At 44.5% G+C, this 22261-nt stretch overlaps 1 protein-coding gene across 2 annotated transcripts in view; it reads left to right on the top strand.

Moving 5' to 3' along the window:
* FMR1 (fragile X messenger ribonucleoprotein 1) overlaps positions 1-4138 on the top strand; it is a 385399-nt gene extending 381261 nt beyond the window's left edge. For both annotated transcript variants that reach the window (XM_069212420.1, XM_069212419.1), the window contains exon 15: positions 2219-4138. In XM_069212420.1, the coding sequence (XP_069068521.1) occupies positions 2219-2383 (165 nt within the window). In that variant the 3' untranslated portion in view covers positions 2384-4138. The remainder of the gene's footprint in view (positions 1-2218) is intronic.
* The last annotated feature ends 18123 nt before the right edge of the window (positions 4139-22261 follow it).

The raw sequence follows: 22261 nt of genomic DNA, 5'->3' as shown, positions 1-22261 counted from the left end.
CTGTTCAGTAGTTTTGGAGTTATTAAAGAAATAAAAATATAGATATCTGTGATGTAGATCCACGGATACCCGCAAGCAAGGCCCTGATTGGCTGGACGCAACCTCAAAAGACAGTTGCGGCTGCCATTTTGTTCCTTAGCTATGCCCCTGAGAGGGGTCAGGATAAGAGGTATCCTGTCCCCATGGGACACATGGAGGGGTCTCTGAGAGACCCCACACAGGCAAAAAATTGTCCTTTTTGTGTTTTTTAATTGGCAAGCCCACCACTGGGCACAGTACGACTCCTAGTGTAGATCCACATTGGATCGGTAGATCCAAAGCCCGATGACAAAAAAAAAAAAAGACACACACACACACACCATACCGCTGCCATGCACGGCCAAAGGCTGTGCACAGCACGAGGTTGCATGCATGCGAGGGAGTTGGCTGAGGGCCCTGCGGCCATCCCCCACCACCATGGCCAAAGGCCATGCATGGCAGTGGTTATATTAACATACTGTAAAAATATATTATTTTACGTTAAAAAAAAAATCACTGAAAAAAGCTAAAGTTACGGGGACGTTAGACTTAGGTTCCCATTTTACCTACATAACCCCATAGGAATACAGCAGTTATAGTTATATTTATAGTCGTACTTATCTGAAGAAAACTATAACTCGTGGTTTAAGTGACTTTGTGCCACAATTTATAGTTTATAACTGTAAGTATAACTATAACTGCTGAATTTCTATGGTTTTGTGTGGGTAAAACGTGAACCTAACTATAACGTCCCTGTAACCTTTGTTTTTTTCAGTGACTGTATGTGTGTGTGTGTGTGTGTGTGTGTGTGTGTGTATATATATATATATATATATATATATATATATATATATATATATATATATATGTGTGTGTGTGTGTATGTATATATAAAATTACACTAATACTACCTTAAATAGATTTTTAATGCGTGGTTATGACGTGCATGGTTTTTCTATGCGCTGTAATATGGGTGGGTAATGTTTGACCCTGTGGCTGTATTTCTAGGTGGATTTTTTTAGCGTGCTAGCTCATTTAACTTGCCTTTTAGCCATTTCTTCTTGCCAATGAGCATCTACTTACTATACAGTCAAGGGCGTAGCTTAGTCGGTGATACTCACGGAATATAAATCTCACATTTACCAACTAAACAAGTGTGAAAAACTAACACAGGCGCAACAGACTCGATTCTGGGCTCAAACACGCAACTGCCAAGAATGCATTTATTTTGAGGAGTGTCACATCAGCCAAAGCTACCCCCCTGTAAACAGGACACAAAGCTTTGCAAGACCAAAACAATAGATTCCATGAAAACTTAAGACTGGCCAGACACCAGCGACCACGTGAGAGTATATTGGGAGTATCCTTTGAGGGATTTTCGCTAAGCTAATTATCCTTATTTAAGTTAAGGCAAAATATGATGTAGTCTGAGATGTGGCAGCGAGTGGAAAGAAGAATGATATGCCTTCCACATTCATGAACATGCCTGCAGTCACAGTTTTGACACTGTTCGTGGAGATGTACTTCTTGAAGCTGACCTTGTGTAAAGAATCCAAAAGAACTCAGGCTACACACAGGGAAATAATCTTTTTTGTTGATAAAGAAAATGTCGTATGCAGTCAATGAGAGTGAAACAGTTTGTCCTTTAAAAAAAAATGCGAATATTGGAAAATCTTGCGATGTTAACATGAAAATTGCTAAAAAGCTAGCAGGTACCTATTACCCACAAGACGCACAATTAGCTAATATGCAGTTACTTTTTCTGTCTCCTGATGTGCTTCCCTCTTCCTTGCCATAAATTATGTACAGTTGTCAAATGGACCAAAATTTTGGGGAGAATAGTAACAATAATACTTACACGTGATATGCTTTTATCAAAACCCAGCCCATTATTCACATCTGCTAATCCAGTGCTAGTAGTGCCTTAACTGATGTTGGGGCTTAATTTGCATCTCCTCAGCTTTCAGTTGTTTACCTGGCAGTCCACTGTGAATGGCTTTAGAGGAGGGCGAGACCCTGCATACACAATTCGATTAAGGTGGTGAGCTGGTAGCTTATTGGCTACTTTACTGTTTCTAAGGTTCCCAGCCATTTTTATATGCATATGTTTACACGTTTTGAATTGTTTTGCTGATGTAACATTGAATTCAATTTAATTCAGCAGAATTCTGAAAATCTGTATTACTGTTCTCCTGTTTAGGTCCGAATAGATGGCAACAACGAAAGAAGTTTGCATACTAAAACATTACAGACTACTACCTTCAGTGAAGGAAATAGACAGCGGCCAAGTAAAGATCGGATTCCGAAGAAAGAGAAATCGGAGAACCTGGATGGTCAGCAGGTGGTGGTGAATGGTGTTCCCTAAGCTATATACTTTTTTATTCATATTTCCTACCCAGTTTCATTCATTCCTATACTTCATTAGAGAAACCTGTTAGGCCAAAGACAAATAGTAGGCAAGTTGGTGGAGGGCACGAAAGGAATAAACATCTATTGAGATTGACGTTTTTTTTGTTTGAAGCAAAAGTTGCAAAATATTTGCATTAGTGTCGTAAAAGTCTGAAAATACTTTCAGGTACATATTGCACTTGATATGAACATTTTTTTACATTGTTAAAAAATACTGAGCTGTGTGCTGGTATGCTTCTGTTTACTTGTACCATTTAGAGGCAGCGGATTAAAATCATTGATCTCGTAAAGACTGATTAGTGTTTGCATTAATGCTACCGGGTTTCCGTTATCACAGTCCTCCATGAAATGCTTTTTCATGTCCATGTCATTTCATGTCCGTTGGTCCATTTTTCAGTATTTTACTGGGCCCTGAACTTTGTGTGATGTAATAATTGTATTTTCCATTAGCAAAAAAGTTGTATGATCTGTGCCTTTTTTATATCTCGGCAGAAGGACTATTTTATTCGGATGCAGAATTCAGGGATGATGAGTTGGGAACACAGAACTGTAAAATACATGTAGCAGATTTTGACAGGAATTGGAACTTTGCTGAAAAATGCATGTTTCCCCCCCACCCCCCAAAAAAAATTGTCCTCCACCATCGATTCAGCCAGCATAATGAATAAAAAAGTTGTTTTTGCACTCAAAATGTGTGAAAGTGTTTAATGAATGGCGATGTTTTCATAAACCAGGTAGAGAAATGTCATTGTTTGGACTCAACCTTTTATGTAATTTATGGAGATGTACCTATTCATGGAAAAGTGATGGATAGCCTGCCATTTGTTCTAAATAGAAATAGCGATTGTAGATTTTCTTTGTTCTGCCCAAAATTTATGAAAAGTTTTCATAGTTGAATTTAGTGACCCGCCAAGTTAAGGAAATAATTCCAAGCAGTGTGTGATCGAATTGAGTACAGTCTTAAGAATGCAGAATAACATTGGAAGCAGAGTAGATTTATTGTATATTTTGAGATACAATATCCAGTTTAGTAACAGGTTTCACAGTGGATGTGGAAATAATACAAAAGAATAAATAACCAAGAATGACTTTTGAAAACATGTTTTTTAGTTTTTATTTGTAATCATGAGAAAAAAGAACTGGGAAAACTATGGATCCACCAAGCCACCATTTTAAGCTTTTCCTCCTATGATTAATCCACTATCGGTGCCACTAATCATGTACAAAACTGTACAGACAAGACCCTGACTCTGATGTATGTTGTAAGTTTAATCTTTGCTTTGTTTTCATAATACTGTTTTCCTTGCATACAAGTTGAGTATATAAAATGGCAACAAACTGCACATATAAAATGTCTTACTGATTATTGCCAAACATTCATTATGATTTCTAGGTATTTATTTTGGGAATGTATAGTATTTGAAAACAAAAATTGGTACCTTGCACACATCATCTTTAAGCTGTTTTGATCTAAAATACTGTAGATAATTAACCAAGGTAGACTGACCTTGTAATGTAAGTGCTCTTTGGGCAAATCCTATGTACATATTAGCTACAAAAGATTGGATTTTATGTTGACATTTGTTTGGTTATAGTGCAATATATTTTGTATGCAAGCAGTTTCAATAAAGTTTGATCTTCCTCTGCTAACTGATTTTGATATAATCCTTGAAATTCTTAATAAAACAAGTTGTACATGTCTTTATTCTAACCAACATGTGTTTGTCAATCTCTGTTACTTTCCAAATATGTTTAGTGATCATTGTAGTTGTTACAATGAATGTATTCGAATGAGAGTCGGATGAGTGTGTTCTTCCATTTTTATTCAATGATTTGGATGGGACGTGATTGTTTCAGGTCACAGAGGTAATAGTGTTTTGCAAAATAGCTGGGTGAGTTTCGAGCAGTTAGGCTTGCTTTGGAGGTGAAAAAAGCCAGTGCTTTTAGGGGCACCATGAGAGTCCATGCACTTTGTTCTGATCCTTGGCAGTGTTCCTGAAAATAGCTTTCCCAGCATGGAAGACCCCTTGCAGGTCCTAGCTTGCAATGACCTCGTGAAACGTTAACCTTGCATACACCGCACACATTCTCCACGGCTGAGGAACTTAGCTTTCATGCAGTGTTAAGAGACGAGGCTGTGTAATTAGCTGAATGCTATTACCATTAAAGTAATTATATTGTTTGGACTCGTACAGTGCTGGGCCGTGCATTTCTTACTCGGGCGGACGAGGATTGTTTGTATAGCACGATATTCTGCCCGCTTATTAATCCCGGACAGGCAGATATGAACCCAGCAGAAAAAGATATAACCCTACATTTTTCATCCACTTCTCACTGTCTCCTGCAGGAGTCCTCTGTTGATAATAATTAAGTAGCATTTTCGCCCAAATACAGAATCCTGGGGCACTTTTATAAAACCTATAAAAAATGTTTCCTTTATAAAAGCCGCATTTTGAAGCTAAAATACAATTTTAATATCATATCACTATGTTGCAGTCTAAGGATGTTTGAAAATTGCACTGCATCTTTAAGGAAGCACAGTCCCTCCAGTATTCATTGGCAGTTGTTCCTGTGTTCCAGCTCTAGAAAGCAGGATCCTGAGGACGTTGACGCTTGCTTGGCCGTTTTTGGCTTTTTTCATTTGAAAACCTTTCATGTAGTGTCTTGAGTCAAAGCGTGCATTTTTTCCTGTCAAAGAATATCTGTTTTTCACATGAAAATCCCATGCCTCTTTAGGCACTATTGTTTAGCTAACCAGATTGATTGATGGTTAAAGCATTGTGCACGATTTCATATTACAAATTGTACTCTTCAGTCCCTCCTCCCGTTAGTTGATGCTATAGAATTCCTTTATACGATGAGGAGACCGCAAAAAACATGCATCAGAATAAAAATGTTCTAATCTTTGATAGCACTTTATGTGGTGCATACCATAACTTCCTCCAGGTGCCAGTGAGGGAAAATTGTCTGAACCAGCCATATTAGAGACAAAACACCCCGAAATGAAACCTGTTAGCTTTGCTGATGATTTTTTTGTCCTAGCGAGCCACCAGGGACGTACGCGCATCCCCACCCGCCATATTTGAATAGGGTTGTTAAAATATTACAATTGCATTCAAAGATGGCCGCGTGCAACTATGGGAGCCAACTTTGAATGCGTTTGTGATGTTTTAACTAACCCATTTGAAGATAGTCGTTGCAGATGTGAACACGTACTTGGTGACTATCTAAAACAGAAAAATATTAATAATGCCAATATGTTTCACTGGACAGACCTGTTCGCTTTGCAGAATCTTGTTTACACCCCTTAACCGGTGAACTATTCACAGGCATGCTGTTGCTGCTGGCGCAGTCTTTCCCACACCAGAAAAACATTCCACCTATATCACCATCACATCTGATTTTGTGAGTGTAGATAGTCAATTTCAGTGTTCCTAAATTAATTTTGTGAGGTTTTATTTTTTTATTTTTATTTATGCATCCTTTTTCTGCATGTAAGTATAACAGAGGTGCAGAAAAACTGCCATGCTGAATGTTGCAATAGTTTCATATGCTTTATTTCCATTCAGTTGCCTCTCCAATCCCTTTCCGTCCTGATTTCGACCCGTAGGTTCCTGTTTTTTCTATCAGGGCCAATTACCAGGGCTGTTATATAGAACTCGGAGCTGAGCAACTGGAAATGTACTCTTATTATAAGATCCATACCTGACACGGTACTATAGGATCTCAGCAGAAAGTATTTTTTTACTTGCATGTCTCATCCTTTTCCCATCCATTATATCAGGCCAGATTCGAATTGCTTGTCTAGTGCCTGAAACGTGAACAAGCTCTGCTTCATTCGACTTTTCAACATCTATTTTTTTGTTTATAGCTCTTAGTTGTCATTGTGTAGGAACAATATCAATAATCCAACCAGCTGTCGTGCCGATCTTGCCACTTTTGTCCAGGTATTGCCTTAATTTTTTATTTTTACCATGCTTGTGGACCCCCTAACGACTAAGAACCTTAGAAACTGCAGATATGGGGTTCCTCATGGATACCCTTTAGTGTTGGTGTGCCCCGAAATGGGGACACCTCTTCCCACAGTCTTAGTGGGATTAGCCCAGCTTGACTTCCTCTGTAAAAGCTCGTGATCGTGACATGGACTGATTGTGATTGGCAGTTCATTATGATTATTTTTTGGAGACAGATCTGAGTGGCTCTACCCATGTCTAAAGGCCCCTGATTGATATGTGCTAACCTCTTCCGCTGATGACATTGCCTGCATGAAAGATGCCAGCCAGCATCTGAATGCCAGACACAACACCTCTTTCCTCACTGAAGACCTGAGGACAACTGCCCAAGAAATTACTGCTACAAATGGAGCTGTTGCAGTGATTACACGCAGAGTTGGCTTTCCAAATAGACAGATCAAGAAATACCTGCATTGTCAGCGGCTAGCCTTTGTGTGTGACCTGGCATCTATTGCTGTAAGACTGGTCTCCCCTTCATCGTCATCATCATCATCATCATCACCAAAGTTGGTTAAAGGCTCATTTGATCATGTTATGGGTGCCTTATTGACATTTCATTTTGCATTTTGAGTCAGCCTGCCTCCTCAGTGACTAATTTGTACTCTCAAAGTTCAACAGTATCTCGCTAGACGTCATGGTGTCTATCTTGGGGATAGACCATAAGATGTGCATTTAAATAAAACCTGTATGCAGTAAGAGGTATGCACTATGTTATGTAAGAGAACTTATAAGATTACATACAGAATAAGGTTCAGAAGAGAAGTACACTTCCCAGAGCGGCACTGCTTCTGTGTATGCATTTTTTATGCTGTAGAGTCTCAGCCCACCACATGTCGCCCCTGATGAGTATACTACCGCCTGTTGAAATTAAAACTATAGTGCAAAATGCTAATCGCTATGAAACTCAAAACACAGGCTCAGTCCTCATACCAGTGAGCCAAAAAACTTTGTGTCATAGTGATTTCTAAATGCCATTCTACTAAAGTCACTGTGCTCCATAAAGAGTGATGTAATGTCATTATAAATAAAGGATGCTGGTGAATCAGTCTGTAACTCTTGCACAAATATTCACAATGTATAGCTATATTAATGTGGCTTGGTAGACAAGTGCTGAAGATTTCTTTAATGAAAGGATGCTCCTGGCAGTAGCCCACCCTCCCTTTCCTTGAAGGACAGATAACTATTGATACAGGCCTTTGAGGATGCGCACAGTAAGGGTTTCAGTAGTAATAACGTTGGTTGTGCAGTAAACCCAATAAGCTGTCTGTGCAAATAGTACAAATGTTGACTAAGCCAATTGATCTGGCTTTATTGTGGCAAGGAATGTAAACACAGACTTACTCAAATGTGGTTTATACTGTTCAACCCCTCCCTATTGGCTTTGCCAATACTATGCAAAAAGTAGCAAAAATTGATTGCTTTCTGTATAGAACTCATAAAAGTGATGAAGACTTGGGTGTAACAGGCAACGTGTTGACTAAATATCCTTTTCAGATTTAAACGTTTTTGTGACTGAGACTTCTAGTCGCAGATTTTTTCACCTCTAAATATTCCCCAGGCATCAGACTGGATCCTGAAACTTTTCAGCAGTATCTTTGTGCGCTGGTAGGTGGCAGCGTTCGGCTTTTCACCGACAGCTGGAGACTAGATATGCGCTACTCCCACGTTCTGACATCAGTTCTTTTCTTTCCACGCCTCCCTACGAAGATCTGGTGCTTCCTCTTGCTCTCAGAGACACCTTACCTCAGTACGTTTTCAAAACTTCTACTGTGTGCGGGGAAAGTCTCCCCCTGAAACAACAGTTTTTAAGTCCTGTAGGAGCTGTCGCAAGGAAATGGCTGTGACAGATTCCCATCAGGTGTGCCTATGGTGTCTTGGGTCAAGTCACAACTGCAAGACCTGCTGTGACTGAGCGTTGATGAACCTGAAGGCACACTGGCCCAGGTTTTGTCTGTCTAAGTCCATGGACAGTGGATGGTAGCATTCATCTTGCAGGACAGGTGTTTCCATATAACAGCCCCACAGGCGTTATCTGCAGTTTGTGGTGGGACAGGAGCATTTTCAATTTTCTGTGCTCCTTTTTGATCGCACTACTACTGTTGGGAATGGCCTTTCTGCAGGGTCACCCCCAAACCTTTTGCCTTCCTCCTTCTCTTTTTCTGACCTCATTTTTGCTGGCTTTAGGATTCTGGGCACTGTACCACTGCTAATCAGTACTAAAGTGCACATGCTCTCTCCTTAAAACATGGTGACGTTGGCTCATACCCAATTGGCTTATTTAATTTACTTATAAGTCCCTAGTCAAGTGCACTACATGTGCCCAGGGCCTGTAAATTAAATGCTACTAGTGGGCTTCAGCACAGGTTGTGCCACCCATATAAGTAGCCCCCTAACCATGTATCAGTCCTGCCACTGCAGTGTCTGTGTGTGCAGTTTCACTGCCACTTCAACTTGGCATTTAAAAGTACTTGCCCAGCCTTAAACTCACCTTTTTCTACATAAGTCACCCCTAAGTTAGGCCCTAGGTAGCCCATAGGGCTGGGTACTTTGTAGGTAAACGGCAGGACATGAACGTGTGTTCTAAATGTCCTGGTAGTGTAAAACTCCTAAATTTGTTTTACACTGCTGTGAAGCCTGCTCCTTTCAAAGAATAGCTTTATGGCTACCCTCATATACTGTTTGAGTGGTAGATCCTGACCTGGAAGGAGTAGCCAGGTCATATTTAGTATGGCCAGACTGGTGATACAAAATCCTGCTTAATGGTGAAGTTGGATTTTATATTACTATTTTAGAAATGCTACTTTTAGAAAGTGAGCATTTCTCTACACTTAAATCCTTCTGTGCCTTACAATCCACATCTGGCTGGGTTAGTTGACAGCTCCCTTGTGCATTCACTCAGACAACCCCAAACACAGGATGCTCAGTCCCACTCGCATACATCTGCCTATTGAATGGGTCTTCCTGGGCTGAGCTGGGAGGGTGGAGGGCCTGACACTTACATGTCAAAGGACAGTAGCCTGCCCTCACAGAAAGGACTTCACACACCCTACTGGGACCCTGGCAGACAGGATGGAACTGAAAGGGGACCTTGTGCACTTCTAAGCCACTCTTTGAAGTCTCTCCCACTTCAAAGGCACATTTGGGTATTTAAGCAGGGTGTCTGACCCTACCAACTTAGACACTTCTGAGGTAGGCACTGTACTTCATCAAGACACTTCTGAACAAGACACTCCTGAGGTAGACATTGTACTTCATCAGCCACTTCCTGGAGAAGAGAACCAGAACCTGCAACCTGCCAAGAAGAACTGCCTGGCTGCCCAAAGGACTCACCTGACTGCTTTTCTGAGAAGGACTGCCGCCTTGCTGCTCACTGGCTGTGCTTGGATAGAGCTTACCTCCTGTTCCCTGAAGTATCAGGACCAAAAAGACTTCATTCCTGCAAGACAACTCCCTGTGCAGCGAAAATCAACGCATTGCCTGCAAAAAACTACGCACAGCCTGCATGGCGGTGAGAAAATCACTGCATGCTGAACCGGAACGACGCAGCCCGCCTTCGCAAGGAGTAGATTGACGCAGCGCCAGCGTAATGACTGGAAATTTGATGCACAGCCCACTGGATCGACGCAAAGCCGAGCTGACGCAGCCCGACTTCCTGAGAGGAATCAACGCAGCACCTGCCATGCGGTGGAAATGTCCACGCAACGCCCACCAGATCGACGAAGCCCCTGTGACTGTCCTGCAAGCGCCAGATTTCAACGCATCGTCCCAGGGGCGTCTGAAAACCCCGCAACCTGAAGAGGATCCCAATCTACGCGCCGGAAATCGACACAAAGCCTGCCCTGTATGAAAACTCGACGATGGATTGTCTGTGTGCACCGGAAAAATCGACGCACACCTCCCCGTTTTCCACGCATCTCCTCCTCTGCGATCCCTTGCGGAGAATGTGAACGCAAACCAGGTACTTTGTACTTGCAAGAGACACTTGTTGCTTTTTAAGAGACTAAAGAAACTTGATATAATTTCTACAGTGATATCTCAACATATACTTATTGCATCTTAATCGTTTTGACCTACATTTATCCAGATAAGTATTATATATTTTTCTAAACACTGTGTGGTGTATTTTATTGGTGCTATATGGTGTTAGTGTATGATTTATTGCACAAATACTTTACACATTGCCTTCTAAGTTAAGCCTGACTGCTCACTACCAAGTTACCAGAGAGTGGGCACAGGCTAATTTTGATTGTGTGGGACTTCCCCTGACTAGTGTGAGGGTCCTTGCTTGGACAGGGGTAACCTGACTGCCAACCAAAGACCCCATTTCTAACAACTACCCTTTCAGTGTTCACAAAAGGGATGATGGTGGTGGCTGTAGCAGCACATCTTCCCTATCTCAGCTACTGGCTGTTGACAGCTTGCTCACCCTAGGCTGTTGTCAGCCACCCCCTAACTACGGCAAGCCACCTGTCATCTGTGGGGTTCACTATCAGCATGCGGAAGTCGCACTTGATTCCCCCTCAGATGCTCCCCTTTATCAGAGCCATTCTGGACATGGTTTGGTTTTGTGTCTTTCCCCAGGGAAACAGCCTAGTACATTCAGGCTATGATCACTTTCTTCCAGCCTTGGGCCTGGATTACACTCTGGTCGACTCTGAAGTTGCTGGGACTGTTGGCTGCTTGCATCCTGCTGGCTAGCACACCAGTTGATGTATCCAGGCTGTGTAGTGGGTTCTGAAGTTTCAGTGGGCCTAACATCTATGAGACTTCTCCAACCATATTCATGTTTCAGAGACGACTGCAAAAGAGCTGCAGTGGGTTTTAGGGCGCTGCAATGGGGTCAATGACAGACCCCTATCCCTTTCCCAGCCAGAGGTGACTGTGGTGACTGGTGCATCGCTTCTGGGCTGAGGTGGCAATCTGAGAGAAATGGAGATCAGTGGCTTCTGGTCTCCGGTGGTGTCCCAGCCCCACATCAGCCTTCTGGAACTGAGGGCCATCCACTAGGCGGTGAAATTCTTCCTTCCATCAAAGGGATGCTGATTCAGGTGCTCACATACAAAAACACGGCAATGTGTTACTACAACTAACATGGCTGGGGTCGGCCACAGACCCAGTACTAGGAGGCCTCGCGCCACTGGAACTGGCTTGACCATAAAGAACATTTCCTGGTGATGAACAGGATCATTGAATGCCAGGGAGGACAAGCTCAGCCGTCAGCGCCTGGCAGATCACAAGTGGCAGTTACACCTGAAAGTGGCATGAGTTCTCTTCCTCGCCTGGGGATAACCTTGACTTGATCTGTTCGCCACTGCTGAGAAGGCGCAATGTCGGCGCTTCTGCATGTTGGGATTTTCAAGGTGTTTCTTGCTTGGAGATGCGGTCTGCCTCAAGTGGAACTCTGGACGCCTGTACACTTTCCCACCAATGCCACTCCTGCCCTATGCACAGAAGATCAAAACCGACCATGCTCAGGTCATTTTAGTAGCCCCAGTTTGGTCACAGAGAGTATGGTTTCCAGAGCTTTTGGGCTTGATCATTGCCACCTGATCAGGCTACCCCTTCGAGAGGATCTGCTGTTGTAGCAGTGGGACAGGTTTCTTCACACGAGCTTGCACAATCTCCACCTTCAGCTGAACACTTTTGACCTTTCTCCTGAGGTGGTTGATGTCATCTTGGCAGCCAATCATCCTTCAACAAAAACTATATACGTCTGTCTTTGTGACAAATTTGCAGCTTGTCACAATACTCTTTAGATAGACTCCCTTCAGGCCAATTTATCTGATGTTTTATTGTTTGTTTTGATCCCATCCTGGGAAGGTCTTGCCCTGGGCACAGTTAGAAGGTTCAGGTTATCTGTAATGAGACTCTTGAAAGGGGTGTAACATTTGTGTCCTCCTCCTTTCGTCATACCACAGTGGGGTCTTAACTTGGTTCTTACCTTTCTGATGTGCACTCCATTTGAGCCGATTCACAGCTGCCCCTTGCAGCTCTCACCCTTTAGACAATGTTCCTCATTGCCATAACATTAAGAGTTGTACACCACCTTCTGCCCAGACAAACAGATTTTAGGGGCTCAGTCATCCCTTCTGCCAAAAGTTGTGATCCTGTTTCATGTCAGTCATACCATCATCCCGCCGGCATTCTGTGGTTCGACTCAGCCTTCTAAGAAGGAGGAATAGCTCCACCGCTTGGACCCCAAGAGAGAAGTGAGCTTCTACACAGATCGTACCAAAGACCACCGGATAGACAATCGTATATTTGGAGGGTTCACTGGAGGGAAAATAGGCAAGGCTGTCCACAATAGAAACATCTCTCACTAGATCATGCTCTTCATTACAATCTGCTATGCACTGGCTTAAAAGCAGCCTCTGGCTTTGTGCTCATTCTACCAGTTATTTACATTTGCCAGGCATTCGTCTGTAAGTTCACAAAGCATTCCTGTCAGGTCCACCGAGAATGGGCATTTTGCCCACTCGGTCCTACAGAGCTTACAATAAGAGTCCATTCACAGCCCACCTCTAATTATGTACTGCTTTTGTATCTATTCAGTAGGTGAGAAGTCTGCTGTTAGAATTCTGTCAGAAAAACAAGTTACTTTTCCTTCAATAATGCTTTTTTGTTGGGGACTATCAAGCTGCATATTCCTCAGCTACCCTCACATACTCCCCATTCTATAAATTGGACTCTGCCCATTATAAGGATGCCAGTCTAGGAAGCTGTACACTGGTAACATCAGTTCATGCAGGAGTGGCACGTATATAAGCTCCACACGTCATTTCCAGTATAGAACAATGGAACAGTGTAGAAAAATGGCTCCCTGTTGCAGTTACCCCCCACTTTTTGCCTTGTATTGATTCTGACTTGACTGAGGAGTGTGCTGGGACCCTGCTAACCAGGCCCCAGCGTCAGTGTTCTTTCACTTAAAATGTAGCACTGTTTCCACAGCTGGAACACCCCTGGCACACAGATAAGTCCCTTGTAAAAGGTACCAGTGGTACCAAAGGCCCTGTGACCAGGGAAGGTCCCTAAGGGCTGCAGCATATGTTGTGCCACCCTAAGGGACCCCCCACCTAACACATGCACACTGTCATTGCAGATTGTGTGTGTTGGTGGGGAGAAAAGGGCAAAGTCAACATGGCATCCCCCTCAGGATGCCATGCCCACAAAATACTGCCTGTGGCAGAGGTAAGTCACCCCTCTAGCAGGCCTTACAGCCCTAAGACAGGGTGCACTATACCACAGGTGAGGGCATAGCTGCCTGAGCAATATGCCCCTACAGGGTCTAAGTCTATTCTTAGCATTGTAAGTACAGTGTGGCCATATTAAGTACATGGTCTGGGAGTTTGTCATGGGGGGGACAATTCCATGATCTTAGACATGTTACATGGCCATATTCAGAGTTACCATTGTGAAGCTACATATAGATATTGACCTATATGTAGTGCACGCGTGTAATGGTGTCACAAAGTCCGGGGAAATTGCCCTGAACAATGTGGGGGCACCTTGGCTAGTGCCATGGTGCCCTCCCAGAATATGTGACAAAACAACTAGGTCCTAAACAACTATAGCCTAAACCACTACTGCTAAACAACTAAAAAGTCTCTACAACTACTGTCTAAACAACAATTGTGCCTGAATAACAATTGTCTGAACAACTAATATATATATATTCTAAACAACTAATAAACCATAAAAACCAAAAAGAAAACCTTACCTTAAAATTAGTTGTTCAGGCAATTGTTATTCAGGCAATTGTTATTCAGGCACAATTGTTGTTTAGGCAGTAGTTGTTCAGTACTTAGTTGTACATTTTTAGTTGTTTAGCAGTAGTGGTACAGGCAAGTAGTGGTTTAGACCTAGTTGTTCAGGATATTTCCCCCCCCTCACACTTAGTAACTTTGCACCTAACCTTCACTAGGTGAGGGTTAGACATATAGGTGGCTTATAAGTTACTTAAGTGCAGTGTAAAATGGCTGTGAAATTATGTGGATGTTATTTCACTCAGGCTGCAGTGGCAGTCCTGTGTAAGAATTGTCTGAGCTCCCTATGAATGGCAAAAGAAATGCTGCAGCCCATAGGGATCTCCTGGAATCCCAATACCCTGGGTACTAGGGAATTCTAAGGGTGTTCCAGTGTGCCAATCAGAATTGGTGAAAATGGTCACTAGCCTGCAGTGACAATTTTAAAAGCAGAGAGAGCATAAACACTGAGGTTCTGGTTAGCAGAGCCTCAGTGATACAGTTAGGCACCACACAGGGAACACATATAGGCCACAAACTATGAGCACTAGGGTCCTGGCTAGCAGGATCCCAGTGACACAGGCAAAAACAAACTGCCACACAAGTAAAAATGGGGGTAACATGCCAGGCAAGATGGTACTTTCCTACACAACCCCCCCTCCCCCCAAATGAGGGACAATAAGGCTAACCTTGCCCAGATGAGTCTTCATTGTCTAAGTGGAAATATCTGGAGAGTCCATCTGCATTGGAGTGGGTACTCCCAGGTCTATGTTCCACGGTATAGTCCATTCCCTGTAGGGATATGGACCACCTCAACAATTTAGGGTTTTCACCTTTCATTTGTTTAAGCCATAATAGAGGTTTGTGGTCTGTCTGAACCCCCAATTCAGAAGCATCAGTCTGGACTATGAACTTTTTGGAGTAGCAAGGGCTTTTTAGGACAGGTGCAGAGCACATGGCCTGTTTGAGCTCATCAATAGCTTTTTGACAGCTAGCTGTCCACAATACCTTTTTAGGCATCTTCTTACTAGTGAGGTCATTAAGAGGAGCTGCCATGGAGCCATACTTCTTAATGAACCTCCTATAGTACCCTGTGAGGCCTAAAAGGCTCTCACCTTGGTTTGAGTTGTAGGGGGATCCCATTCCATAATGGTCTGGATCTTCCCCTGCAGTGATGCAATCTGTTCCCCACTTACCAGGTGGCCCAGACAAACCACTTTCCCCTGCCCTATCTGGTACTTTGAGGCCTTGATAGTGAGGCCTGCCTTTTGCAGGGACTCCAAAGCTTTCCACAGGTGAACCAGGTGGAGCCAAAGACAGCTATATCATCTAGATATGCTGCACTAAAAGCTTCCAAACCTTGCAGGACTGTGTTCATCAACCTTTGAAAAGTGGCAGGTGCATTCTTCAAACCAAAGGGCATCACAGTGAACTGATAGTGCCCTCCAATGGTGGAAAATGCAGTTTTAGGTTTAGCATATTCTGATAATTTAATCTGCCAATACCCTGCAGTTAAATCAAAAGTGCTTATATACTTGGCAGAAGCCAGTGTATCTATTAGCTCATCTGCCCTGGGTATAGGGTGAGCACCTGTCTTGGCTACATGATTGAGGCCTCTATAGTCAACACAAAACCTAATTTCTCTTTTACCATCCTTACTGTGAGGTTTTAGGACAAGCACCACTGGGCTAGCCCATGGGCTTTCTGAAGGCTCTGTCACTCCTAAGTCCAACATCTTCTGTACCTCTTGTTTAATGCAATCTCTGACATGGTCAGGCTGCCTATAAATCTTACTTTTGATTCATAAACTGTCTCCAGTATTGATTGTGTGCTCACACCAGGTAGTTGTACCTGGTATCAATGAGAAGAGGTCCGAAAATTGTCCTAGGAGATTAATGCAGTTGTCCTTCTGCTCAGCAGTAAGGCAATCTGCTAGCACCACTCCCTTTACTAAGCTATCAGCTTCAGTGGTGGAAAAGAGATCAGGGAGAGGGTCACCCTCTTCTTCCTGTCCCTCATCAGTTGCCATGAGCAGGGTTAGATCAGCCCTGTCATAGTAGGGTTTTAGGCAGTTGACATAGAGTACCCTAAGGGGACTCCTGGCAGTGCCCAGGTCTACCAAGTAGGTAACCTCACCCTTTTCTCAACAATGATATGGGGTCCACTCCATTTGTCCTGGAGTGCTCTTGGGGCCACATGCCCCAATACCCACACATTCTGTCCTGGGTGGTACTGGGTCAGGACAGCCTTCTGGTCGTGCCATTGCTTTTGCAGCTCTTTGCTGGCCTGAAAGTTTTTACTGGCCTTTTTCATGTACTCAGCCCTTCTTGATCTGAGGCCAAGTACATAGTCCACAATGTCCTGTTTAGGAGCTTTCAAAGGTTGTTCCCAACCCTCCTTCACAAGTGCAAGGGGACCTCTCACAGGGTGCCCAAAGAGGAGTTCAAAGGGGCTAAAGCCCACTCCTTTTTGGGGTACTGCCCTTTAAGCAAAAAGGAGGCAAGGTAACAGGACATCCCATCTCCTTCTGAGTTTTTCAGGGAGTCCCATTATCATATCTTTGAGAGTTTTATTAAACCTCTCAACCAGACCATTTGCTTGTGGATGATAAGGAGTTGTGAACTTGTAAGTTACACCGCATTCCTTCCACATTGCTTTGAGGTATGCAGACATGAAGTTACTACCTCTGTCTGACACAACTTCCTTAGGGAAGCCCACTCTGGAAAAGATTCCCAGGAGGGCCTTTGCCACTGCAGGAGCTGTAGTGGTCCTTAAGGGAATTGCTTCAGGATACCTAGTGGCATGGTCCACTACCACAAGGATAAACCTATTTTCTAAAGCTGTTGGAGGGTCAAGGGGGGCAACTATGTTAACCCCTACCCTTTCAAAGGGCACCCCAACCACAGGAAGTGGAATAAAGGGGGCCTTTGGTGTGCCACCACTCTTGCCACTGGCTTAGCAGCTCACACAAGAGCGACACAACTCTTTAGTGTCCTCTGACATATGAGGCCAGTGAAACAATGGAACAAGCATGTCCCAAGTTTTACTGTGGCCCAAATGCCCAGCCAAAGGTATGTCATGTACCAAGGTAAGAAGAAACTCCCTATACTGCAAAGGGATGACCAATCTCCTGGCAGCTCCAGGTTTAGGGTCCCTTGACTCAGTATACAGGAGGTTGTCTTCCCAATACACCTTGTGGCTATCACTGACATCCCCATTCTGCTGTTTGACAGCTTGCTGTCTCAAACCCTCTAGTGTGGGACAGGTCTGCTGTACCTCACTCAGTTCTTCCCTAGCAGGCCCCCCGCACCCAAAAGCTCAGCAGTGTCTGCTGCTAGCTCATCTGGTGTAGGTTCTGCACAGGGAGAGGATTCCTCTTCCTCAAAAGGGGAATATTCTGTAGAGGGAGGGATAGTAGTCAAGTATTTACCCTTACTACCCCAAGCTTTTGGGACCACTTGGTCCATTGTTCCAGGATCCTTTTTGCTTCTTGGCCTGAGCCCTTGTCAAAGCAAAAATATGCCCAGGAATGCCCAGCATTGCTGCATGAGCCTCCAACTCCACTTCAGCCCAAGCTGATGTCTCCAAATCATTGCCTAGTAAGCAATCTACAGGTAATTCAGTGGCTACCACAACTTTCTTTGGACCAGTAACCCCCCCAGTTGAGATTCACAACAGCCATGGGGTGGCTAAGTGTGTTATTGTGAGCATCAGTCACTTGGTACTGCTGACCAAGTAGGTGTTGGTCAGGGGGACCAGTTTCTCTATAACCATAGTTACACTGGCTCCTGTGTCTCTGTAGGCCTCAACTTTAACACCATTGATTAGGGGAAGTTGCTTGTACTTACCCTATTAAGGGGGCAAGCAACCAAGGTGGCAAAGTCAATGCCACCATCAGAGACTAAAACAGCCTCTGCGGGCTCCCTAACAAGACCAACCCCAACTACACTGCCAATAGTGAGCCCAGCTACACCCTTGGATTGGCTATTTGTAGTAGACTTCCCACCACCACTTCTATTACTAGGGGCACTAGAGGTTGCAGTTGGGGTTGTGGTGGTGGTAGGTTTGGTGTTTTTTTTTTGTACAAGTGGCATCACTTGCCCAATGGCCTTTTACTTTACATAAATAACACCAAAGCTTTTTCTGATTGTGAGAAGAGGATTTGGAGCCACCACCCCCAGAGGATTTTTGTGGGCTTGATGAAGACGCAGAATGTTTTTTATCTGTGTCCCCACCCTTGTCAGAAGACTTACCATCCTTCTTCTTGCCATCCTTGTCACCCCCTGTATGAACTTTTCTGTTCACTCTTGTTCTGACCCATTTGTCTGCCTTTTTTCCCAATTCTTGGGGAGAGGTCAGATCTGAGTCTACCAAGTACTGGTGCAACAAATCAGACACATAATTGTTCAAAATATGCTCTCCCAGGATTAGATTATACAGGCTTTCATAGTCAGTCACCTTACTGCCATGTAACTAACCCTCCAAGGCCTTCACTGAACAGTCTACAAAGTATGTCCAGTCTTGAGAGGACTCTTTTCTGGTGTCTCTGAACTTAGTCCTGTATTGTTCAGTGGTTAAGCCAAATCCATCCAAGAGTGCATCTTTCAAAACTTTGTAATTATTACCATCACTTTCTCTGACAGTAAGGAGCCTATCCCTACCCTTACCAGTGAAAGATAGCCACAAGATAGCAGCCCACTGCCTTTGAGGGACCAACTGTAACATACAGGCCCCCTCAAGTGCAGCAAACCACTTGTTAATGTCATCCTCCTCCTTGTAAGGGGGGACTATCTTATGCAGGTTTCTGGAATCTTGTTCTCTAACAGGATTGCTATCAAAAACACTGCTGCTGCCACCATGGGGAACGAACACCAACCTCTGCCTTTCCCTCTCCACATCCAGAGATTCCCTATCTGAGGCCAGCTGCTGCTGTTGTAGCTTCAGCCTGGCCTCTTCCAACCTCAGCTTTCTGAGTTCCCTTCCCATAATATTATCCTCAGGGTGGGAGGCTTGGGAATTGTGAGACACAGAAGAAATGTGTGAATTGGCAAAGTGAGACCTGTCCTTAACTGGCTGGACTCTAGTAACCTGGCCTTTAGGAGTGAAAGGTGCCCTACTAGTGTGTGACCCCCTCCCACCACCAGTGTCACTAGATGGCCTGTTAGCTGGCAGGTCTTTGGAAGAACCCGTCCCAGCATACTCATGGGACTCCTCTGAGTCTTGCTGGGTACCCCCCTCCTCTACCTCCTGATCCTGGGAGGGGCCAGACTGGTTCTGGTCACTTTCTAGGAGGAGGCTAAGGAGAAGATCTTTTGTAGGATTCTTACCAATGCTTAAACCTCTTTCAATGCAGAGACCCCTCAAACTTTTAAAGTTTAAACTACCATAGGTTGCATGTAGAACTGTGGGAGTAAGTTCTACTGCAGACATGATTGTTAGAAAGGGTTTAGGACAGAGAGAAAACAGTTTAGAAACTTCTAGAGAAAAGAGAAAAACGTTTTTAAAACTTTTCAAAACCTTTCAAAACTTTTCTAAAACTTTTAGAGAAGGAAAGTTAAACTGTTTAGGTTAACTGTGTATATTCTGAAGTATTTGGTCTATGTTTTTCTTACGAAAAGCACCAATGACAAAGTGGTAAAGCAGTTACAAGTACTTATCCCACCGCTGCACCACCAATGTAGGAGGCTGGCCTGGCTTATAGTGGGTACCTGACCTGATGGTACGTACACCTTGTGCCAGGTCCAGTTATCCCTTATTAGTAGATTAGTAGTGTTTTAGCAGCTTAGGCTGATAGAGGTAGCTATAGCAGAGCAGCCTAGGCTGAACTAGGAGACATGCAAAGCTCCTACTGTACCAATTATATCATATAGCACTATATCGTAAGAAACACAATACTCAGAGTTACTAAAAATAAAGGTACTTTATTTTAGTGACAATGTGTCAGAAATTTCTCAGAGCATGTACTCCCTTAGGAGGTAAGTAAAACACACAAAATATACACACAAACCAAAATCAGGTAAGTCAACAGTTAGAAAAGTACTGCAAACACTGTAGAATACAATAGGATGCAATAGAAGGCAATAGGCCTAGGGGCAACACAAACCCTATACTCCAAAAGTTAAATGCAAACCACAAATGGATCCCAGGCCTAGTGTAGTGTGTAGAATGTCACTGGGAGTGTAAGAAAACACTAAGGGTGTCCAAGATATCCCACCCCAAGACCCTGAAAAGTAGGAGTAAAGTTACCCTACTACCCCAGAAACACAGTAAAGTTGTGATAGGGGATTCTGCAAAGGCAACAACTGACTGAAAAGCACTGAACACAGACTCCTGGACCTGAGGACCTGTAAAGGAAGGAGACCAAGTCCAAGAGTCACGCAAGTGTCCGGCGGGGGCAGGAGCCTACTAAACCCCGGATGAAGGTGCAAAAGGACTGCCTCCGGGTGGAAGAAACTGAAGATTCTGCAACAACGGAAGGTGCCAGGAGCTTCTCCTTTGCACAGAAGATGTCCTACGGTGTGCTGGAGGATGCAGAGTTGTTTCCATGCAGAAAGATGGCAAACAAGTCTTGCTAGCTGCAAGAGTCGCGGTAAAAGAAAATGGGCGCTGCCCGGGCCCAGGAAGGACCAGCAGATCGCCCCTTGGAGGAGGAGACAGAGGGGGCGCTCAGCAGCACAGAGATCCCATGCAGAAGCAGGCAGCACCCGCAGAAGCACTTGAACAGGCGTTCAAGAAATACGAGCACAGCAGTTGACTCAACACTACAAAAGAGTGTCCCACGAAGCCGGTGGTCAACTCAGCGAGTTGAGCAATGCAGGACGGAGTGCTGTGGACCTGGGCTATGCTGTGCCCGAAGGATTTCTTGAAAAAGTACCCGAGCACCTGCAGTTCACGCAGTACACATGATTACTGTCTCACGTGGGAAGGTAAGGACTTACCTCCACCAAATTTGGACAGAAGGACCACTGGACTGTTGGGGTCACTTGGATCCAGCTCCTGTATTCCAGGGACCATGCTCGTCAAGATGAGAGGGGACCCAGGGGACCAGTGATGCAGACGTTTGGTGCCTGCGTTGGCAGGGGGAAGATTCCGCCAACCCAAGGGAGATTTCTTCTTGGTTTCCAGTGCAGGATGAAGACAGACAGCCCTCAGAGCATGCACCACCAGGAAATAGTCGAGAAAGCCAGCAGGATTAGGTGTTACAATGTTGCTGGTAGTCGTCTTGCTACTTTGTTGCAGTTTTGCAGGCATCCTGGAGCAGTCAGCGGTCTATCCTTGGCAGAAGTCGAAGAGGGAGATGCAGAGGAACTCTGGTGAGCTCTTGCATTTGTTATCTGAAGAGAAACCCACAGGAGAGACCCTCAATAGCCCTCAGAGGAGGATTGGCCACCTAACCAGGTACGCACCTATCAGGAGGGGTCTCTGACACTGGCCACTCAGAGGCCCCCATTGTGCTCTCACACCTCTGCATTCAAGATGGCAGAGGTCTGGAACACACTGGAGGAGCTCTGGGCACCACCCCTGGGGTGGTGATGGACAGGGGAGTGGTTACTCCCCTTTCCTTTGTCCAGTTTCGCGCCAGAGCAGAGGCTGGGGGATCCCTGAAACGGTGTAGACTGGCTTATGCAAGGAGGGCATCATCTGTGCCCTTCAAAGCATTTCCAGAGGCAGGGGAGGCTACTCCTCCCCAGCCCTTAACACCTATTTCCAAAGGGAGAGGGTGTAACACCCTCTCTCAGAGGAAATCCTTTGTTCTTCCTTCCTGGGACTGGGCTGCCCAGACCCCAGGAGGGCAGAAACCTGTCTGAGGGTTGGCAGCAGCTGTAGCTGAAGAGAAAACCCCAGGGAGCTAGTTTGGCAGTACCCGGGGTCCATGCTGGAGCCCCGGGGATGCATGGGATTGGCACCCCAATACTAGATTTGTCATTGGGGGACAATTCCCCATGATCTTCGACATGTTACATTGCCATTTTCGGAGTTACCATTGTGAAGCTTCATATAGGTAGGTAGGATTGTAGTGCACGCGTGTAATGGTGTCCCCGCACTCGCAAAGTCCGGGGAAATTGCCCTGAACAATGT

This window comes from Pleurodeles waltl, chromosome 2_1, assembly GCF_031143425.1.
Source record: "Pleurodeles waltl isolate 20211129_DDA chromosome 2_1, aPleWal1.hap1.20221129, whole genome shotgun sequence".
Taxonomy (NCBI): Eukaryota; Metazoa; Chordata; class Amphibia; order Caudata; family Salamandridae; genus Pleurodeles; species Pleurodeles waltl.
This window is presented reverse-complemented; position numbering and strand designations above follow the sequence as displayed.